The sequence below is a fragment of the Delphinapterus leucas genome, chromosome 15 (genome assembly GCF_059928025.1).
Source record: "Delphinapterus leucas isolate spDelLeu-1000000601 "Yukka" chromosome 15, BTC_Dleu_Yukka2, whole genome shotgun sequence".
NCBI classification, from domain to species: Eukaryota; Metazoa; Chordata; class Mammalia; order Artiodactyla; family Monodontidae; genus Delphinapterus; species Delphinapterus leucas.
In genome coordinates, this window is record NC_143143.1 from 3,445,319 (window position 1) to 3,462,829 (window position 17,511).

General features: G+C 57.9%; 1 protein-coding gene across 1 annotated transcript in view; it reads left to right on the forward strand.

Moving 5' to 3' along the window:
- Positions 1-17,511, forward strand: part of FOXK1 (forkhead box K1) — a 65,680-nt gene that overhangs the window by 41,261 nt on the left and 6,908 nt on the right. Inside the window, exons 2-8 of the mRNA XM_022565440.2 lie at positions 2,079-2,264; positions 12,549-12,705; positions 13,170-13,316; positions 13,854-14,047; positions 15,285-15,451; positions 15,559-15,843; positions 16,682-16,906. Coding sequence (XP_022421148.2) covers positions 2,079-2,264; positions 12,549-12,705; positions 13,170-13,316; positions 13,854-14,047; positions 15,285-15,451; positions 15,559-15,843; positions 16,682-16,906 — 1,361 coding nt within the window. The remainder of the gene's footprint in view (positions 1-2,078; positions 2,265-12,548; positions 12,706-13,169; positions 13,317-13,853; positions 14,048-15,284; positions 15,452-15,558; positions 15,844-16,681; positions 16,907-17,511) is intronic.

A 17,511-nucleotide genomic window follows, 5' to 3' on the forward strand; every position in this document is an offset into this window, starting at 1 on the left:
TTGCAGCAGTTGAAGGAAGAGACAAATGGTAAAGGGACGTGGAAACTCTTTTTTAACTGTCAGCACTACTGCCTTCCTACCTAGCACTTGTGGAACAGGTGTGTGTGCGTGCGTGCGTGCATGCGCACAGACACCCCTGCTGTTCATCCAGTCCTGTCCTTCACAGGTGGAGCTCACCTCAGCCACGCTCTGTTCACCTGTGTGGAGCCCTCAGCCGGTTCCCAGGCTCGGGGACACTGGGCCCATCTCGGACCTGGTGGGGATGCACGTTGACTCTGACTTACAAAAGCTGACCAGCCTCTGGGTCTGGAGAGACCCTCGGCCTCAGAAAGCATCTTAGGCATATGTGTGATGTCACTTTCTAGCCAAAAGACTGATGGAGGAAATTTCCGTCGGGTGGTGGGGAAACTAAAGAAAGTGGAAAGGACAGCAAACGTTTCTTTAACTGGCTTACAAGAAGGAGATGGCGGGCGATTTTTAAATAGCCTGGGGCGGCCCTATAAGCAGAACCGGAGGGAAGATGTCGCCATTCCAGACCTCCCCACCCGCATCCCTGACATTTTGGTGTTTAGGCGGAATTTCCCAGAAGCAAAACAGCATCAACAGGAAAACAGCTTCTGTTGCACAGTATCAAGATCCCTTTGTTCTGCTTTTGGATTTGGAAATACAAACCTGGTAGCCGTGGCTCCCAGTGTCTCGGTGCCTCACTGCCTGATGCAGGGCTCCGCCTGGACAGCCACATGCAGCCGCTCTCTGCTTGGTGTCTCTGGAAGAATCTGTACTGGCCAGTGAGGCCAGCTGGAGTTCCTGATTTTCCCTGTGAGATGCAGGCAGGGGCTCTCAGAGTAGACGCTTGTACTGCTGAGTCATTTCCTGAGAGGTGGGTCTCCCCGGCGGAAGGCTCGCGAGCACCCCCGCTGGGTGCCGGGGTGCCAGGTCACCACCTGCCATGTCCCAGAGCCTGTTCTTCAGTCTTGTTTCTTCAAAGTTTTTTTTGTTTGTTTTGTTTTGTTTTTGTTTTTGCGGTATGCGGGCCTCTCACTGTTGCGGCCTCTTCCGTTGCGGAGCACAGGCTCCGGACGCGCAGGCTCAGCGGCCATGGCTCACGGGCCCAGCCGCTCCGCGGCATGTGGGATCTTCCCGGACCGGGGCACGAACGCGCGTCCCCTGCATCGGCAGGCGGACTCTCAACCACTGCGCCACCAGGGAAGCCCCAAAGTTGTTTTACTAAGAGAAAAGGGAATTGGATTGAAGCAGTGCTTGCTGTGTGGGTGGGAGGTGGGAGGTAATTGGCTACTCAGACAGTGAATTGAATTGAATTGAATTGAATTGAATTGACTGGACCAAATATCAGGGCCTTTTCCGTGTGCACCCTGTGTCTGCTAGCCACAGTTAGCAACTTGTGGATAACTGGTCAGTTCAGAAGGTGTGCTTGACAAGTAATGCCCCGCTTTACTGGTCAGAGTTTGTGGGAGGGAGATGAGCCCTGGGTTCCTGTGCGCACACAGGGAGGGACTGGGGTCTGCAGTGGCCTGGGGCGGGCGGTCCCCTGCCAGTAGAGGAGACGAGGCTCGGGGCTCGTGAGGCCAGAACGGACGGTGAAGGCAGCCAATACCCTCGGGTTCCAGGCGCTTCCTCCGAGACCCCCGCCGGCGCCTCTGCGGGCAGCGCTCGCTTTCCATCTTCTGGGTGACGGGCATCTGTCGTTAAAAAGCTGCCCTGGAGGTGACCGCGGCGTTTCGGTTTCCCAAGGAGCGTTCTCTGCCCGGTGCTGGATCCACGTGGCGCGTGTGGCGGACAGGAAGCCGGCTGGCCATCTGGAGCCCGTGTGGGAGGGGACACCAGGGGGCTTGTCCGGGCTGGAGGTCTTGCCGTCGCACGCGTCGTGGGGGGAGCCCGGTGCCCTCGCCGGCCTGTCCCGAGGGAAGCGGAGGTGGCGTGGTTTGGGCGCAGGTTTGGGTACGTGTATGTGCGCGGCGTAGTCGGAGAGCACACTGGCTGGTGACGGCGGGCGGCGTAGACGCGCCGGGACACCTCCCCCCTGCTGGACCTAACGTCCCGCTCCCCTCCCGTTGCAGGTGCACCTTCCGCTTCCCCAGCACGGCGATAAAGATCCAGTTCACGTCGCTGTACCATCAGGAGGAGGCCCCGGCATCCCCCCTCCGGCCGCTCTACCCGCAGATCTCCCCGCTGAAGATCCACATCCCGGAGCCGGACCTCCGGAGCCTGGTCAGCCCCGTCCCCTCCCCGACTGGCACCATCAGGTGAGTGGCCTGGCCCCCTCGTGCGGTTGCCTCTGCAGAAGCCGCGGCCCTGTGCTTTAGAACGCGGCCGAGAAAGAGGAAAGTGATATGGGTGTTCTGTGTTTCATACGATATCAAGTATGTTTCTGGAAAATTGCCCGTGGATGGAAATTTTGAAACTATTTTAAGTGCATCAAGGGACCTGAGGACTTAAATTAACTCTCTGGAGAATTCTTTTATAAAGTGAAGAATCACTACTTAATTAGTCACTTTTCCAGTTTGAAATTTTATATACTAGGGTCTTTTAAAACAAGCTTAGGTATCAGTTTTTAAAGACAGTGAAACTATTTAAAAGGAGTATTTGTATACCAGGATTTGGTGGACTAGGTTTTTCTAAACTTTATTGGTAGAAATCCTTTGCAAAGTTTTAGAAATTACTCTAGATTTTGAAGAAAGGGAAGTCCTCGAACTTTCTCATCCTTGGCGTGTTATACAGAGAGGGTCCCTGGGGGCAGGTCTGAGGGTGAAGTGTGTAGCCAGAGACTGGGGAGGGGACTGGTGAGCTGTCCCCTCTGAGGGGCACAAGTATTTTTGCGACAACAGGGGTCCTATGCCTTCTTCCCCTTTTGTCGTAAAACATGTTGAAAGACATGGACTTGAGGATCAAGATTTAATAAACTTTAAATAGTTTACCGCTTCATTGAGGGCGTTTTAAAACAAAGCTGGCCTGTGCCTTATTGGTGTGTGCGACCCTGGCGATGCCATGAGCACCAGTGCATTTGGTGCTGGTGCCTCGGTTCCTGCCATGCACTGCGCTTGCCACCGCGGACTGGGCATCATCAAACGTCAGCCCGTGGAGGAGGCAGAGCGTGTCTCGGTGTCGCCACGAAACCAGTTTCGGCCTCACACACCCCCTGAAATGGTCTCGGGGCCCCGGGGTGCCTCTGGGAACCACACTCCGAGAAGCACTTCTCAGCAGAGCTCGAGCTTTGCGTCCCTGAGTCTTACCAGGTCTCTCCTCTGGCTGACCAGCCAGGCTCGTGGTCCCTGGTTTTGCACCTTTAAGGGTTACACTTAGAAGCACAGATGAGTTAATCATGGCATCACCATTGGTTTCCCTTTAGCCTTTTGTTTTCCTACCATGATGTGTGGAGTCATTTGCACTGAGTTGCTTGGAGTCAGTTTCCTCCCGAGCCAGTGAGCGGGCGGGTGCGTTTCTCTCACGGAGAGAAAGTTCAGGGACGGCTTTGAAATGTCACGGACCTGAATTCTGGTTCTGGCCGCATCTCCAGTTGGTGGGAGAGCTGGGGGCAGGTCCCTGCAGCCTCCTCGGGCTTCGTTTTCTCCCTCAGTGAATCCCTCCAACATCGCAGATGTCTGGGACGCCAAAGAGGAGCAGTGAGTGACGGAGACCCGCTGTATGCCAGGCCCTGCGCTCAGCCGCTAGACGTGTGTTATTTTATTTAGTCCTTAGGGATTTACGAGATAGATTTTTTTCTTTAGTTCTTTTCAGGTTTCCAGCAATAGCTCTGTTCTCAAACCCGAAATTTAGCACATCATCTCACTGTTCTTTCAGACATCTACCTTGAAAATCATCTAAAGCACGAGGGCTCCACTGGAGTTAACGATGAAGTTGTGCTATGAACATGCTCTTGCACTTACTTACATGTGTATAATTTATGCGTAGATAAAAAATTTTGTGTAGTAAAATGAAGCAGCCACTTTGGAATACAGTCTGGCAGGTCCTCAAAATGTTAAAGGGTTACCTTAACCGCCCAGCAGCTCCCTGGGTCGTGAGGTCTCCGTGGAAACTCATCCACAGGGGTTCACGGCAGTGTTATTCATAGCAGCCCCCAAAGTGGAAACAGCTCACGTGTCCCTCAGCTGCTGAGTGGAGAGCAAATGTGTTACAGCCACAGGGTGGAGGGCTGTTCCGGCATCCAAAGGAAAGAAGTGCTGACCCCTGGTACAACATGGATGACCCTCGAAAACATGAGGCAAAGTGAAAGCACCCAGTCCCCAGAGACCACACACGGTGTGATTCTGTTGATATGGAATGTCCAGAATGGGCAAATCCTTCGAGAAGGAAAATAGGCTGCCAGGGGCTGGGGGTTCAAGGGAGTGGGCTGCACACTGTCACGGAGTTTCTTTCTGGGGTGGCGACAGTATTGTGGAATGAGGTGATGGTCACACAACGCTGGATGCACTAAAAACCACTGAATTGTACACTCGGAACGGGTGAATTGTGTAGTGTGTGAATTCTAGCTCAGCGAAGCTGATAAAACTTGTATGCGCTGACACCTTTATCCAGTAGCACCTCAGAGCGGCTGCAGCAGTGGCCAAGTGTGTTTTACGTGCCGTGGGGAGCCAGACAGGCGTGTGGGCCTCCGGGTGGGCCTCGGAGCCCTTACACGCCTGGTGAAACCAGAGCCCGAGGTCAGCCTTAGACTGGCCTGGGGCTGCGGAATCCTGCCACATCGACGCTTTTTTTTTTTTTTTTTTTTGGCGACGCTTTTTAAGAAAGAAAACTGTTTTGGTTTGTATCTGGAGGTCTTCATAAAATAGATACAATTCCCAGTAACATTTTGAATAAAAACAGTGGCCAGCAGGCTGAGCTAGTGCAGCAGCTCCACGTGCTGCGGCCGCCTGTGTGTTAGGAGGCGCCGGCGGTTCTAAAGGGGCGTAGATGGTGTCACTGAGCAGAGTGAGGCGGGTGTCCCTGCGCAGTTCTGGGAAGTCGCGGCCACGTGACTGTGGAGACCCCGGGCCCGAGTGGGGTTGGGGCGCTTGGGCGCCGGGGCACTCGCCTCTGGTCTTCATCCGGTAGAACAGCTCTGCGGGGAAAGTAGTAACTCTGAGACTGGCTCTTTCACTCTTGGGCCTTTAAGTGTCACAGAAAAGGATTTCTGTTTACATCCGTTTATCTTGGCGCCGCGGAATCCGATTGCCCGCTGGAAACCTCAGAGGCCCTTGAGGTTTTGCTGCCCAGATCCTTTTCCTGCGCGCCCGGCGCAGGCGCGGGGCCGGCGTGTTTACAAACAGCTGCCTCCCCCAACCCCGCCCGGGCACCCTCCCTGCGCCCGTCGCCCATAGCAGGTCCCCGGGGAAGCGGGCGGGCTGGGAGACCCCGGCCGGCAGCGGCCCGCGCCCCGGTCCCCGTCCGGGTCCCCGTCCCTACGCCCTACAACCGCCCCCTCCCCCCCCCCCCCCCCGCGGCCCCCTCCGCAATCCCGGCCCCGCCCCGCCGCGGTCCCCGTTTGGAGCGTCTGAGCCCGCTGCACGGTTGGCCCGCTCGCCCGGCGGCTCAGCTGCAGAGGCTCGCAGGCCTCGGCCCGGGTCGGCCTCCTCCGGCTCTGGGCCCGTCCTCTCGAGGTGTGGGGAGCGGCTGCACCTGTAGGAGCGGCCCCGCCCTCCCTGCTGACCCGCCCCCTCCCTCCTTCCCCAGGTGGCCGGGCGGGGGCGGGGGCGGGGGCGGGGGCGGGGGCGGGTTCTGCGGGGTTTTTTCCTTGCACTGAAGTCCTCCACCCAGAAAATGAATGAACTCTCTTGTTAAGAAAAATGCTGAAATTCAACCAGAGAAAGGGAGCAGCACAGAAAGAGAGCAGCTAATTTATACTAAGTTTTTAGAAGCTATTTCTTGAGGAAGGCATTTCTTAATTTTTGTAATATAGAGATCAAAACCAAAAGTAATTTGTTTTGTGGAATTTGGCCAAGGTTAGCGGAACCCTGTAGGAAATAAAAATTAAGCAACCAGCCTCAGAACCTAAACCACTTTTAACCATGACCTTCCAGCCCAGTCCTGCTTCACTGCTGCGCGAGATTCAGTCCTAACTCACTTTGCAGTGTTAAGTGCCTTGAGTTGGGAGGTTTTCGAGTTGGCTGTTGGAAGGTCTTTGTGTTTCTGGCAAACTTTGGATCCTTCCTTGAGAGTGATTTATTCTGTTGCGAAGTTTCCAGCTGCAGCGTTGCCTCAGTTCCCCCGAGTGACCCAGAGAGGAAGGTGCCTGCACAGTGGGGAGCCCTGCCTGGCTGGTCTGGGAGACCCGCCGTCAGTGGGTCCCGCACCTATATCTGCACCGGTGGCCCTCGCACCCCCCAGCCCCACTCACACCCACCTGGTCCCTTTCCCCATCTGAAAACTTGGGAGAAATAAAAATTGGTTCATCTACACAGAAAGGTGCGGCCCTCCGTGTCCTTTATAGTTTCCTTCTGCCTGCATCCGTGCCAGGGTGTTTTTGGCTTTAAATTGTCGAGAGGAGGTTGACTGGGCTTGTGCTTTAGTCTCGTGTCCATTGGGGCAGCTGTTTCCCTGCTCTCGGGCACGTCTTCGGGGGATGGGTGCCATGTAATGTGTTCCTGGGTGTGCCTTCTGGGCGAGGCCCGGCCTGGTGCCCTGCCGCCGAGAGCCCTTCCTTTCCAGATTGCGGCTCTGGGTTTCCGGAAGCAGGCAGAGCCTGGAGGAAGACCTGAGGGAGGCATGGGCCCCCCCGCCCGGATCTGCCCTCTCCTCAGAGGGAGATGCACCTGGTACTTTTGGGCTCAGGCCTGTTCGCTTATTGTTCTCACTGGGACAAGGCGTGTTTCATAAATGAGTTAACCTTTTCAAATAGTGTCCCGGGATTTCACAGCACTGAGTGTCTCTTAGTGAGCACAGGTGTTCTTAAGAGACTGGCCTCTCTTTCCCTTTATTTTCCCCCGGATTACAGAAATATTACAATATACGTGCACTCTACAAAATTGAAATGTTTCAGAAAATAAAAATTGTGCAGTGACATTCTTGGAGAGAAGTCCACGTTTGCAGGTGCATCTTCTCTGAACATGCCCGAGAGCTTGTCTGACGGGTGTGAGTACTTGTGGCCCCTCCCCAGAAAGGTCCCTCGGAGCTCAGAATGTCCTGCAGCTTGCTTTTTCTCCTGTCCCTCTGTGTCTCGGGCTCCCTTCTGTGTCACTGCATCGCTCGTGGCTGCACAGTGGACTGTCTGACGTGACCTGTATTTGATTGACCAGTTCCCCACCGAGGGCCAGCAGCTCTTTCCAGTTTCTTAGTCTCCTGGGTCTGAAATTGCCTCTCTGAAGTGTCTAAACGGTCCGTGCTGAGGCCGTGAAACCCTCAGGTTTGATTATTTTGGTTAAAATACACTTGTTAGGGTCGTGAGCCACAAGATTTTAAGAACAGTGATAAAAATAGAGCTGTGGGCCTCCCTGGTGGCGCAGTGGTTGAGAGTCCGCCTGCCGATGCAGCGGACACGGGTTCGTGCCCCGGTCCGGGAAGATCCCACATGCCGCGGAGCGGCTGGGCCCGTGAGCCATGGCCGCTGAGCCTGCGCGTCCGGAGCCTGTGCTCCGCGGCGGGAGAGGCCATAACAGTGAGAGGCCTGCGTACCACAAAAAAAAAAAAAAAAAAAAAATAGAGCTGTTTCTGACATACACGCCAGACCTGTGCAGTGGGCTGGGAGCTCAGTACATCCGTTCACCTCCACAGTGGTCCTGTGTGGTGTTGCTGTGTGGTGTCACAGCCTTGCCATCCCCACTTTGCAGATGGGAGACTGAGGTTCTTCTCCAGCAGAGCGGGTAGAACGGCTGGGCTGCGCGTTCCGCAGGTGCCCACAGGGAGAGAGGTGGTACTGATTTCATTCGTGTTTTTTAAAGGTTTATTCATATCAAAGTAATATGTGCACGTGATCTAAGAAAGCAGAAGATTCTGCAGGGCTGGTGATGACAGAACAGCCCCTGGCCACGCCCAGCCTGTCCTCACGCCCCTCGGCACCTACTCACCTTCTGGTGTCTCAGTTTCAGATCATCATACACTGACTTCCTGTGGGATAGAGGACTTGGCTTTTCCTCCCACCCCATCAGCCCAGCGAGGTCACATCAGAAGTGTTGGTTGATGGCCTCAGTGCGGCTGTGTGACGGCTACACTGCTCAGCCTCTCCCCGGCCTGCGCTCCCGGGAGTTACAGTGGCCCCTTCTCTGTTTGGTTAGGTCTCCTGGTACCTGGGACGACTGGCACATCCTTCCCATTTACATCATCACCTGGGACCCAGGCCTCCTCCCACCTGGCCCCGAGGTGCGGGGGGCGCCTCTGACCCTGGGATCATCTTCCACACCATCCTGGGCATCCCCTCTCTCCCAGCTCCCCAGTCTTCCCTTTCCTGATCTGCTCCTTCCTTTTATTGGACAACATCTTCTAGTCCTGAGGAAGGGGACAGGAGAGGCAAATTTTTTAATAAAAACTTCCACACCTGAAAATTATCATTATTCTCCATTCACACTAGGTAGATGTTTATCCTGGGTAGAGAGTTCTAGGTTGGAAACGTTTTTGCTCAGAACTGATGTCGCTTTCTAGCTTGGAGTGTGTCTGTTAAGAAGTCTGTTGCTCCTGTGATCCTGGCCCTTTTGTACATGGTGTGTCCCCCTGGGAGCGGTGGGGGGGGGCGGGGCTTGGGTCTCCGGCATCCGCAGCACCGGCCCCGTCTCAGCGGGGTGCCTAGGAGGGGGCTGGACCTTTAATGGGACCCTTTGGATCTGAAGACTCACTTACTGCATTTCTAGGAAGTTATCTTCTTCTGTGACGTTCTCTCCCCCTGCGTACTCGTCTTCTTTTCCCACCTTGTTCTTCCTCTGTCCGTCCCTTTCTCTTTTCTGCTTTCTGCTTTTCTCAAGTTTCTCCTTCGGCCCTTTATTGAACTTTTGTTTCTCCTCTTTTTAAAACTTGTACGAGCATTTCCTTGTCCTCCAGATGTTCTAATTGTGTCCTGCTGTTGTGAATGCAGCCTCTTCACCTCTTCGGGGCTGTGATCCTGCCGCTTTGTTTTGCCTTCTCCCCGGCAACCCCCCTCCCCGCCGTCTGGCGTCCTCCGCGAGCCCCTCCCCTGTGTGTTCCCCGTGTCCTGTCTGGCCCAGCTGCCCTCCATCCAGGCAAACGAGGCACAGGGCCAGGGTGGAGGGTCCACGCTGCCCCCGCGCCTGGGCGGCCCACGTTCCCACCTCCATTTCAGATCCATTCCCACTTCCTTGTTTTTTTCAATTATAATTTTTTTCTGTTGAAAAACCCTTCTACAACTTGGAATCGATTTGAGGCAAATTGTGCCATGAGCAGATTTTCTTTAAGTGGCTGAAGCGCTTTATAAACAAGTAACAACGAGAGAAAATGTTTCTGGTGCGGGCCCAGCAGGACTTCCTTCCCGGGAGGCTGGCTCGGGAGGGGCAGGACCCAGAGCCTCCCGCCTGCGCGCTTTGCTGAGGCCCAGCCGGAGCCGGACCGCCAGGCGTCTGAGCGGGGCAGCAAGGGCCACACCGTGGGCACGGCAGGAGCCCGGACGAGGCTCAGCGCATCTCTGGGGACAGTGGCCTCTGGTCAGATCTGCTTTTCTCAGCTCAGGCTCTCACCCTCGCAGTGGGCCTGGGTGCTCTCTCTCCGTCAGGCTGCTGTGAATACAGGGTGCAGAGTGGTTCCAGGTATGTCTTGGGCGGTCACAGGAGTCATGTTCTGGGCCTGGACTGTCCCAGGGCCCGGCATGTTTGTCCTGGTGAGACAGTGGCCCAGATGCAGGGCAGCCACTGGCAGGACAGGCCAGCCATGAGCCATCTCCACTCCTGACCCGAAGCCCTCCTTGCCTGAACGGTAAGTGCGACTTAGGAATTGTTTTTCCGTAAAAGGGGGGTTGGGGGGGGTCAGTGACTGACATCCTAAAGTGCATCTTCCACGTCGTTACCACTTTCAGCCTCAAGGTGGGAAGAATGGTGTTTATCGTGTGACGTCGGGTAGTTCCAGGCTGCTTGGCCTCTGCTGCTTTACCCCGTCCGCAGATCAGACTTCCCCACCCCGGGCACTTGGGGGGCCCCTGCAGCGGGCGGCTCTTTGCTGAAGCCTGGCGTCCCAGGGGGCCCGGCATTTCCTCTCCCCCACCCCTCTAGAGGTGACGTGTGTGTTTATGCTGTAGGAATCTTTCCTATTTTGCTGATTGTCAGGGACTTTGCAGAGGACTAGGAAGCTCCCTCGGGGGACACTCAGTGTCTTGGTCGGTTTCCCAGGGTGGGACACACCCCCCAGACGCCCAGACACCCCCCCCCCACACACACACACCCCACGAGGCCCGCCTTTGACTCGCGTGTTCTCAGCCCAGAGACGGCCTGCTCACCTCCTTCCACCTCTGCTCCTTCCCTCCGGACGTGTGACGCCAGGGTGGCTGGGTACCAGGCACAGCCCTCTGGGCCGAGGCCAGCCTGCAGTGACGGCTGAATGGGGTTTATTGAGGTCTGTGCGGCGGTGTGCACGAACGCACGTTCTCCAGGCCGGGCCTGCTGGGCCCTCTGGGCATCAGCGGTGCCCTGTCCCCGCGGACGCTTCCCCAGGAAGGGTTTGTCAGCACAAGCTGGCGCACGTCGTAGAAAGTGGCGTGGAGGCTGCCCAGCCTCTCCTCCCATTTGCGAGCCTGCTGTTCATTATTTCCACTAGAAATCATTCTGTGGGGAATGACAGACTTTTCTCTGGGTTTTGCTTTTTGAGAGTTAGATATAAATTTTCTATGATCTTTTACAAAATATGGACTTGGGACAGGCCATGGATCCCCGGTGCCCAAGCCCAGAAGTCGCTGTCTGTCGTCTGCACTGGTCAGGGTGCCCCGTGGGTCACACAGGTCAGATGTCAGCGAGGTTTTCCCAGATAAGCCCTGCACTGTCTGTTTACACCAACCTGGACGTTTCCTGATCTGTCCTGAGGCCAGTGTGTTTTCGGGGGACGGTTCTCGCCCCCTGTGGTCAGAGCATGGGCCAGGCGTGGTGTTTCGGTTCACTTGTGTGCAAGTCCAGAAGGGGCGCTGAACGTGTCTGGGACTGGAGCTGGTGAACCGGCGCTTCTGTGCTGGCACGTCCTGCAGCACCACGTCGTTGGAGGAAGCAGGGCAGAGAGTCTTCAGGGACCCCCCTCCCCCCAGCCCCCATCAGGGCTGCACCTTCATCGAACCACCGTGTGCCATGGCATTTGGTCCCCAGGTGGATGCATTTGGAAGATCTGACGCTGAGTGTGTTAGCATGTTACTAGTAAGACGCTTCCTCTCCCCTCCTACCTTACTTTATAAGCTGGGGTTTTGTATGTTTCGTTCAAAATGAAATTCAGAAAGAGCCGTTTTTATTACTGCATCCTACCTTACGGTCGTTGGTTAAAATTTCTATACTCACAGGACTTACTCTCTCCATGTTTGGGGAGTCTAGGGGAGAGGAGAACAAGAATTCTCAAAAAAAAAAAAAAGATTCCTTAAAATTTCTACATAGGTTGCAGATTCCTGACCAAAAAGGGGTAATTACTGACTGTAGTGGAATTCACCATTCATATCACCTGCCAGGTTTCTCCCAGTCACAGTGTTTTATTTTTTCGTTCTTCCCTTCCCGTGTTTACTATCTCCTGAGCCCCTCCTTCAAAGCCACAGACGGCTCCTCCCTGAGGAGCTGGGCAGGGAAGCCAGTGACGGCAGCCCAGCCGGAGACGAGGCTCTGCGTGTGTGTCCAGGAAAGTGGCACAAAGAGCTTTCACATGAGCTTGACTTGTGGGGATTTGGGGGGCGTCTTGTCATTTGGACAATGGCGGGAACGCCTGGGTGCGTTGGGAGCATGGAGGGCGACTTCCGGGGGTGCTGGTGGATGCGGGCAGGCGGGGATGGGCAGAAGGAGGGGGGCAACCCCGGGCTCTCTGTCAGCTCTCAGTAGGGACACTTTTTACCTGGGTTTGGGACCCACTTTCAGAGCTTGTGAATGCTTGTAACTTACAGAATCAAAATTCCGACACGGCTTGAAGACCACGGTCCACCTTGTTAGCAGCAGGAACTGGGCCACGCCCGTGGCAGGCGGGCCCCCGCTGTGCCAGCTGCAGGGCAGCGGGGACAGACCGCAGACAGGTCGGGCCTTGCGGGCTGAGACTCGGAGTGGGAGCCCCGATGTTTCCCGCCCACGGATTGGCTTGCAGCTTCCAACTGGAGAGGAGCTCCCCGCCCCCACCCACCCCCCACCCCCGCCCGGACCCGTGGGTTGAGGCGGCGACTGTGAGGGTGGGCGCCGCGGGCCTGGGAACCGGTTGGGGAGGCGGGCACTGTGCTTCCCCGCGTCCTGGCCTCTCCTCGGGCGCCATCGTGTGGCCGCCACCTGCCCAAGTCCCCTGGCCGCCCTCGGTGCGGTGTCAGGACAGTGGGGATGGGGCAGTGCCATGAGCTCCGGCCACCCGCGCCGTCCGGGGGTCCGGGCATCCTGTAGCACCGGGCCCACCTCCTCGGCTCAGGGTCAGAACTCAGGACGTGTCCTTTCTCTCCGCAGTGTCCCCAACTCCTGCCCGGCCAGCCCCCGAGGGGCCGGGTCCTCCAGCTACCGCTTCGTCCAGAACGTGACCTCGGACCTGCAGCTGGCGGCAGAGTTTGCCGCGAAGGCCGCCTCGGAGCAGCAGGCCGACGCGTCCGGAGGGGACAGCCCCAAGGTCTCAGCCCTCAGCGCGTTGGCCAGTGACCGGGCGTGGGGTGCTGGCGTCCCTGCCCCTCCCTCCCTCGTCCTCCCCTCGTCCCGTCCACAGGGACGGGATGGCTCCGAGCGTAATTACAGTCTCTGAGAAGAATGTCAGGCTCTCGCCTTACAGCCTTGTCTTAGTTCATTCCCATCTGACAACTGTTTTTAAATCAGTTTGCAGAGGAGGTGAGAAATTTCAGAATTAAACTATGAATAAACCTCATTTTTACCCCCATGAGGGAGACACAGCTCTTCCTAGCTTAAACCACATGGATTAAACAAGAGGAGGTCGTGGGGATTGGTTTTAGCGGATACCCTGCAAATCTGCGCACTCATTGGAGGGTTTTCTCTGTGAGCAGGTGGCCTGGGGAGGGGGGGAGGGGGGGGTTGGACCGGAAACGTCTTTCCGGGCTAACCCCACGCTGGCTGTGTCCTCAGGACGAGTCGAAGCCGCCGTACTCGTACGCACAGCTGATCGTGCAGGCCATCTCCTCGGCACAGGACCGGCAGCTGACGCTGAGCGGCATCTATGCACACATCACCAAGCATTACCCATACTACCGGACAGCCGACAAGGGCTGGCAGGTGCGGTGTGCCCAGGCCCCAACTTCACGACCCCCGGGGGCTGGGGGCTCGTTCCCCGGACGGCCGCGTCATGTCCAGAGTGAGCACCCGCTTGGGTCCGGAAACGTTCCCACGCTTGGTGCACCGGCTTCTCCTGAGCTAACTTGGAAACACGCTGTCCCCGCTCTTTCCAGACGGTTTCTTGTGTGGGTTCACAAGACCGTCGCCGGCCTTGGCCACAGCCAGCATGTCACAGCCGCTCAGGTCTCCTCCGTGGCCACTCTGTCCCGTTGGCTGGTTGGTTCAGTACGAGCTCTGAGCTGGGCGTCTCCCAGGCCAGGGTTTGTCCTTACGTTTCGCTTCCTGTGTAAGGGGTGGTCGTGAGCCTGTGCTGAATTTTCACAAGAAAAACCACTGTGAAACCCCTGTCCTTCCCCAGTGAGCTGCCCCCTGCCCCCAAGGAGGCCTCTCCGGCCCGGACCTGGGGCTGTGCTCTCCCGGCTGCTGTGCTCAGGTCTGACCCGCCGTGACCAGTGACTCCCTCTGCTTTGCCCACAGAATTCCATCCGCCACAACCTCTCTCTGAACCGCTACTTCATTAAGGTCCCTCGCTCCCAGGAGGAGCCCGGGAAGGGGTCCTTTTGGCGGATAGACCCCGCCTCCGAGGCCAAGCTCGTGGAGCAGGCGTTCCGGAAGCGGAGGCAGCGGGGCGTCTCCTGCTTCCGCACCCCCTTCGGGCCGCTGTCATCCAGGTAAGTCCCCGCCCCTGCGCCCCGGGGGCCGTGGCCACTCAAACCTCTTCACTGGATTTTGGAGAGACCGGCTCAGGCCGGGCCAGCCCTGTGACAGGGCGTGAGCAGGCATGGCAGCTGGCCCTCCACGTCGGTTCTCGGACGCTGGGATGATGCATGGTGGGAATGGGGGGAAACGGAGGAACGGAGGCGGATGAGGGCCCCCTCCCGCTTACCTGACTCGGACCACCTCTTACAGGCCCTGTCTCCAAGGAAGGCCCCCTTCTGAGGCCCTGGAGGGTAGGACCCCAGCATGTCTTTGGGGGACACAGTTCAACCCCGTGACCAACACTGCTTGTCACGTGTAGACAAGCCCGCCAGCCAGCTGGGGATAGTGACGGGGCCTGCGCTGCGTGTCCAGCGCTGCCCAGGGAACCCTGCGTAAAGAGTGTCTGTAAGGGGGCCCGTCCTCCAGGTCACACTGGCAGTTGGGAACCTGTTCTTGTGCTGGTAGAACTTGCACTGGGGCGGGTGGGGCTCGGGAAGGGAGTCCCCAGGCCAAGAGGAGAGCTCAGCCAGAGCTTGGCATGCGCCACGTCTCAGGGAGAGAAGGCAGGGGTGGCTGTGCTGCGGGTGGAGGAGCAAAGCCGGATTAGACAGGCCCCGATGGGGGGTCGGGGCCGCCACAGACGTGAGGGCCGGAGAGTGACCCAGTGGCCGCCAGGTTGAGCGTCAGACCAGTCAGGTGAGGCCGCTAGGCCTGGGTCGGGGACAGTCTTGCTGTCCAGCCCATCCCGGCAGTGCTCTGGGCAGGAGCTGGGCAAGATGCTTGATTTTAGACCAGGCGAAGTGTTCTGTGGATTACTATCTGTGCGAGACAAAACGGCTGGGCTCCCAGCGTGTGCTTTGCTCTCCGGGTGTCGATTTGTCCCGGGGGAGGTTGGTGCCCATCCCAGCAAAGCTGCTGGTTTTCACCCAGAAGCCCGAGCCGCTTTCCTGGGAGGCCGGCCTGGGCCTTCAGGAGGTAAACGCTCTGGATCGTGGCCTTCGCTGGGCCTTTACACGCTGGGTGATGTTACGTGTACCGGGCGGAGTGCCAGGGTCGGAAGTCCCTCACGAGGACAGAGGAGCATCAGGAAAAGTTGGGCAAAGGCAGCACGTAGGGCACGGGCGTTGAGACGTCTCCCGTTTTGATAAGTGCCGTCTTCGTTTCTTGTCATATGTACTCACTGCTGTGGTCCTGTCTCCCCACTCCTAGGAGCGCCCCAGCTTCACCCACCCACCCCGGGCTCATGTCCCCGCGTTCCAGTGGCCTGCAGACTCCAGAGTGCCTGTCCCGGGAGGGCTCACCCATTCCGCATGACCCTGACTTTGGGGCAAAGTTAGCTTCTGTTCCCGAGTATCGGTATTCCCAAAGCGCACCCGGTAAGAAGGGTCTTGTCCTCTGGTCTGATGTGGCGGAACTCGGCGCCGCACCCCACGCAGGAAGGGGGCACGCGGGGGTCTCCGCTGACCCGCATCCTCCTCCACAGGCTCTCCCGTCAGCGCCCAGCCGGTGATCATGGCCGTGCCGCCCCGACCGCCCAATCTGGTGGCCAAGCCCGTCGCCTACATGCCGGCTTCGCTGGTGACGGCCCAGCAGCCCTCGGGCCACGCCATCCACGTGGTGCAGCAGGCGCCCCCTGTCACCATGCTCAGGGTGGTCACCAGCTCCGCCAGCTCTGCCAACGGATACATCCTCGCCAGCCAGGCCTCGGCGGGGGCTGCCCACGAAGCGGCGGGCACGGCCGTGCTGGACCTGGGCAGCGAGGCGAGAGGTAACGTCGCCACGCAGTCCCTTGGCGGGGACGTGGGTCTCCAGAAGGTGGAGCCGTCAGCTTGGGCCAGGGGGGCTGCAGAGCCCAGGCGTGGGGCCCAGGCTGTCTCTGGGGGACAGTGGCTCCCGGGCTGCGGCCTCTCCGCCCCACTCCTGTTTTCCGGGAAGCGCGTCCTATGAAGCAGCACTGATCGTCCTCTGAAACGCTGCTCCCTGTGCGCAGCACCTCAGATGCCCAGCGCCCCCAGGTGCCCCTGGACTAGGTACGGGGCCTCAGCTTGGAGTCGGAGGCAGAGTCCTGTAGAACCCCCAGCAGGGGTCCTTGGGAGGCGTTCAAAGTAAAAAACAAAGGCCTGAGTTAGAAATCTGGATCCCAGGGAATTAATGAGGTAAATGTTGAAAATGCAACCAGTGCTGTCAGAGACCCTCGAGGGAACACTTTTGAATCAGGCAGCATCCTACTGGCCACTGATGGCTGATCTCAGCGGCTGCGTCTTCTGCAAGACCGTCCGAACGACACATGCGTTTTGGGGAAAGAAAACTAAGTTATGGCTCCAAGTGCAAATCCTTTCATTCCAAACAATACGCTTTTTTTCTTAGATTACATTTGCTTTGGTTAAAGCGCAAGGTATTTAAATTTTTTCCTAAAGCACTATTACTTGTTTTTCTCTTGTTTCAAAACATTCCATCACTGGAAGTTTTCTGTTGAGAACCAGGGTCTTTTCCCAGTGTCCCTGCTTCAGGGCCCCCTTCCCCACGTGGACAGGCTCAGGCTGAGACACCTGTGAGTGCCACCGCGGGTGCCATGAATGTGGCTCTGACGCACGCTGTCCCCGTAGGCTTGGAAGAGAAGCCCACCATCGCGTTTGCCACCATCCCTGCCGCCAGCCGAGTGATCCAGACGGTGGCCAGCCAGATGGCCCCAGGGGTCCCCGGACACACGGTCACCATCCTGCAGCCGGCCACACCAGTGACCATCGGGCAGCACCACCTTCCGGTCCGGGCGGTCACTCAGAACGGCAAGCACACCGTTCCCACGAGCAGTCTAGCCAGCAGCGCTTACGGTGAGGCCCTGCCCGGCGTCCACTTCCTGGCCTTCAGCTGTGTGGTTTGACCAGGGTCAGTGCAGCAAGAACATTTTCCCAGTTAAGGCAGTCATCCATTCAGTTTATCGAGCACCTGCTATGTGCCGGGCACTGGGATACGATGCCAGGGTAGCCCCGAGGGAACGGGCAAAATCCCCAGGTCACGGGGCTCACGCCCTGCTGGGGGGATAGAGGTCAGAGAGGGAAGTGAAAAGGCACTGGCACCCTGAGCGCCACGCAGGAGGGTGTGGGGAGGGCTGGGGAGAGTTCCTGGTGCAGGCAGGCCCTGCCAGAGGGGAGGCGGGAGCCAGCGGGGTGTCTAGAGGGATCCACACACAGAGGCAGCAGCCAGCAGCGCAAGGAGGAGACAGGGACGGAGGCCCCCGGGGCGGGGAGTGGGCCGGGGTCCGGGAGGGGCTGGCAGCCAAGCGCCGCTGCTGGCTTTGCCCAGAGGCGCCCAGCGTGCCGGGGAGCTGGGCCCCTGCGTCCCTCGGCCCTCGTGTGGCCACGCTGGCCTGTGTTCAGGACAGACGGGCGCCGCTCCCAGCCGGCCTCCCAACGTGACTCTTTCTCCTCCGCCCTAG